The 4,218-nt window shown below is 34.3% G+C and overlaps 1 protein-coding gene across 1 annotated transcript; it reads left to right on the top strand.

Annotated features, from left to right (window-relative positions):
* Positions 1-206: 206 nt before the first annotated feature.
* Positions 207-985, top strand: LOC21403986. Its single transcript, XM_010098071.2, has one exon. It carries the CDS (start codon positions 287-289, stop codon positions 887-889), a length of 603 nt encoding a protein of 200 aa, XP_010096373.1. The 5' UTR covers positions 207-286; the 3' UTR covers positions 890-985.
* The last annotated feature ends 3,233 nt before the right edge of the window (positions 986-4,218 follow it).

The raw sequence follows: 4,218 nt of genomic DNA, 5'->3' as shown, positions 1-4,218 counted from the left end.
CCAAGTACTAGTAGTTCTCACTTCTCAAGACCCATGAGAATTCCAGGTGGGTCCATCGCAAACTCATGGAATTATAACATACCACGTGGCAGAACGACAGCAACAGAACCAATTGGCCCTTTGCTACACATACTGGGGGTCCCCACCTCTCAACTAGCCAATAGAAAGAGTGGTAATTCTTGTAAAAAAAAAAAAAAAAAAAAAGTTTCAATGACCATCCACTTCTCGGCCCTTAATTTCTCCAAACAACAAAATAACGGATAAGTCACAAGTGGATAAGCCACCAATGGCCTCCACGCCGCTTTTCTCCTCGCCGGCGACTACCTCCGCCGCCATATCCAACCAATCCTTCCCTCTCTCCTCCAACAGGTTATTTCCCTTCCCTAACATCCCCACCAGATCCTCTTCCATCCCCAAAAGACCACTCACCAAGCTCCACGTGTCCTCCCCAACCAACAAGCCCACCTCCTTCTCCACCGCCGGCACCTCCGAGAAACCCACCGAGGAAACCATCTTCTTTGACGGCGGGGCCCACTACGGCGACCTCACAGCCAATCTTCTTCTGGGCTTCACCCTTCTTTGGCTGCCGTTGACTTTGGCCGCCGTTTTGAGGGCTTTCTTCTTGAGGTACAGATTCACCAACCTGCGGGTGACGGTCATCTCGGGACTGACGGGTCAGGATAGGAGCGACTTCTCCTACAAGGTCATCAAGGACGTTCAGGTTGTGCCACGTTTCATCGGCGAGTGGGGTGACATTATCATTACCCTCAAGGACGACACCAAGGTGGATCTTAGGAGTGTTCCCAAGTTTAGGGAGATTGCTAAGTATTGCCTCTCCATGGCTGAAAAGCCCATGGTTCTCAAGGAGAGTGGGCCCAAAGGGTTTTAGAGATTATCAATGATCATATATAATAGTTTTTCTTTTGTAAAGGTATGCAATTATATTTTGTTTGTTGATCTAATTTTTGTATACCGCGATCATTATAACCTTTTTTTTTTTTTTTTTTTTTTTTTTTTTTTTTTCATTGTCCATTCCCATTATTACATTGAAAATCGAATGGTAATTCGTTCATACTTGTCTTGGCTTGATCAAATTTTGTCTCGAGTTATTGTTGGCTTTTTAGTTAGAATGTTGGGTTTTCTCTTATTCCATTGTTGAAATGTTTGAAAATCAATGAAACGCATAATGTGTATCGAAGAATGGTAACTTGTTCATACTTATGTCTAATTTCTGTTTAATGAAGTGTCAATTTTGTATCTTAATGAAGCTTACATTTCTGTTTAGAATTATAGGAAATAACAGATGTATAGCAACAGATGTATAGAGGATAAAAGTACGAGCAGACATTCTATAATTTGAGAATTTGCGTGGTCAATCTAAAGGCAAAAGTACATCTAGTCATGCCTACTATTGTCTGTTAGCAAATAACACGACCACGCGACACACGTAACGGGTTGTGACTTTGCGTTCTAAAGTCAAAATTTTTCCAGCTGAGGAAACCCTTCAGATTAGATGGTGTTTTCCTTTTGAAAGAGGAAAAACGACATGAACATCGAAAAACGACAAAATATTAAAACTGGTGTCGGTAAAAACGACGTCAACTTTTAAATGACCACACCTTAGCATAGCATTAAAAACAAAAATGGTATTCTCCTTTTCAAATAGAAAAACGGACGTGAACATGAGTCAGCGACAGAAACATGCACAACGACAATAAACTGAAAAAACTACAAAGCCAGAAAACGGCAATAACTTGAACAAAAAAATGACTTCAACATTTCAAATAACAGTATACCCGAAATAGGCATGAATAACAGAAAATTGATTTTTTCAATATTGAAACATGATATGCACATAAATTAACGAGAAAAAGATGGTAAACGACAACAACAAGAGAATGACAACAATTATAAACTGAAAAAGCTACAAAGCCAGAAAACGGCATTAACTTGAACAAAAAAATGACATCAACAATTCAAATAACAGTATACCCGAAATAGGGATAAATAACAAAAAATTGATTTTTTTTCAATATTGAAAAATGACATGCACATGAATAAACGAGAAAAAGATGGGAAACGACAACAACAAGAGAATGACAACAATTTGGAAAACGACATAAATCTTGTCAAGATATTAACGCACCCGAAATAGGCATAAAATACAGAAAATGCCAAAATGGTGTTTTCCTTTACAAATAGGAAAAACGATATGCATATGAATAAACGACAGAAAAATGGAAAACTTAACGATTTGGAAAACGACAGAAACCTTTCAAAAATTTAAAATACAATAACCCAAAAAAAAAGTCATTGAACAACGACAAATGTGATGGATGACAATATTAGGAAAAACTCCTTGAACTCAACGATAACAATAAACGGTATACAAACGACACTACCCGAAAAAACGAAATTTTTTGACAAAAAACCATCAATATTGAAAAGTCGGCAAAGATTTGAAAAAAGAAAAAAAAAAAAAAAAAAAACGACGATATCATAAGAAACGACATAAGCTGAAGAAAAAAATGAAGAAGGATACGTGATACGTGAACATCAAAGTTAACGTATCATTAGTTACTAAACATAAATCAGCATTAAACGACAATTAAAGGAGAAACGACATGAGATTAAAACGAAAACAATGACGAAAGCCGAAATAAGTTTAGAGCTGCATTTAAGAAAAACGACAATGACCTCATAAAAGGACATTAACTTGAGAACAATAACAAACAAAACGACAATTATTACAAGAACAGATTGTATGCCTTTTTTTTAATCTCCTCATATACTTCATATATAGTTCATGCCCATTATCTTTTAAAATTATATGGCTGTTTCTTTTGCTCGAGATTTTTTTTTTTGGCTGAAGAAATTGTAAGGTTATTTGTTTATACCTGTTGTAAACTGAACCTTTTTTCTTTCTTTCTTTCTTTTTTTTCCTTTTTTTTTTTTTTTTTTTTTTGTGTGTGTAGGATGAGATACGCACACACAATTTGAAACTGTTGTCTTCCAAAGTTGAAGTCTTGAGTTTCAATGAAGGAAATCTTAGATGGACTTTTCATTTTTCTAGAAGAGAAAACGACACAAGATCCATGGAAACTCGGAAAAGAAATGACACTGAAGAAAGTATCATTAAATATAAACGACAATAATTAGTTACCAACAATCTCAGTTTCCAATGAAGGAAAATTTTTGTGGTCTTTCATTACTATGCCATAACTTTTGTTTTAATCTCGTTGTAAGCACTTTCTTCATAGTTCATGTCCACTATCTTTGAAAATTGTATGGTTATTTGTTTATACCAGTTGTAGACTGATCAATTCATTTTTTTTTATTGTCAGATCAAATACGCACACACTGACTCACTCACAGGTTGTGATTGTTGTGTTCCAAAGTCGAAATCTTGATCCAAATCTTACATCGTCTTTTAGAAGATAAAATACGACACAAAAACTATACAACCTCAAAGAAACAGAATAAAAAACGACAACAACAATAAAACGCCAATAACCTAAAAATAGTCATTAAATACAAGCGACAAAAATATTAACCAACAACAATATCATGTAAAACACGACAATAACCTCGAAAACGACAAAAAATGGAAACGACAACAACATAAAAGGCATCAACTCTGAAAATAACAGTACAAAAAACGACGATGACCTTTATCCTTAACAAACAACAACGCGTGGTAAAACGATAAATGGTAACAACAATGCGGGAAACGGTAATAAATTTTGAAAACGACATCATACGAAAACATACACATAAGGCGCATTTGTCAAACCGTAAAGAAATATGACAGGAAAAGTAATAGGATTGGAAATGAAAGTAATAAGATTAAAGGTTATTTATTTTCTTTCAAGTGTTTACGTGACTATTAGATATTATAATGAGAAATAATCACATTTCATTTCTTATGTTTACAAAAATTAGGAATAATATGTTATGAATGTAATTACTAAAATATCCTTTTACATAATTAGATAATCATTGACTATATAGTAATTCACTAAGAATAGATAAGTAAATTTAACATTCATTTTCTTTAAGAAGAAATCAATACTAAAGGAAAGGGATGCAGGGATTTGCATTCCCTTTCTCATTTTTTATATTGTGTGGGGCCCACTAAATTTTTATTACTGATTTTTATAAGTAAATACATTATTAGATAAGAAAGAGAATCACTTCTTGCTTTTTTTTTTATTAAAA

Source organism: Morus notabilis, unplaced genomic scaffold (assembly GCF_000414095.1).
Source record: "Morus notabilis unplaced genomic scaffold, ASM41409v2 Scaffold155, whole genome shotgun sequence".
Classification (NCBI taxonomy): Eukaryota; Viridiplantae; Streptophyta; class Magnoliopsida; order Rosales; family Moraceae; genus Morus; species Morus notabilis.
The sequence above is the reverse complement of the archived record's forward strand: the minus strand, read 5'-3'. Positions and strand labels throughout refer to the sequence as shown.

Excerpts from the sequence above, each read along its gene's own strand:
- LOC21403986 (XM_010098071.2), top strand. The coding sequence starts at position 287 with ATGGCCTCCACGCCGCTTTTCTCCTCGCCGGCGACTACCTCCGCCGCC.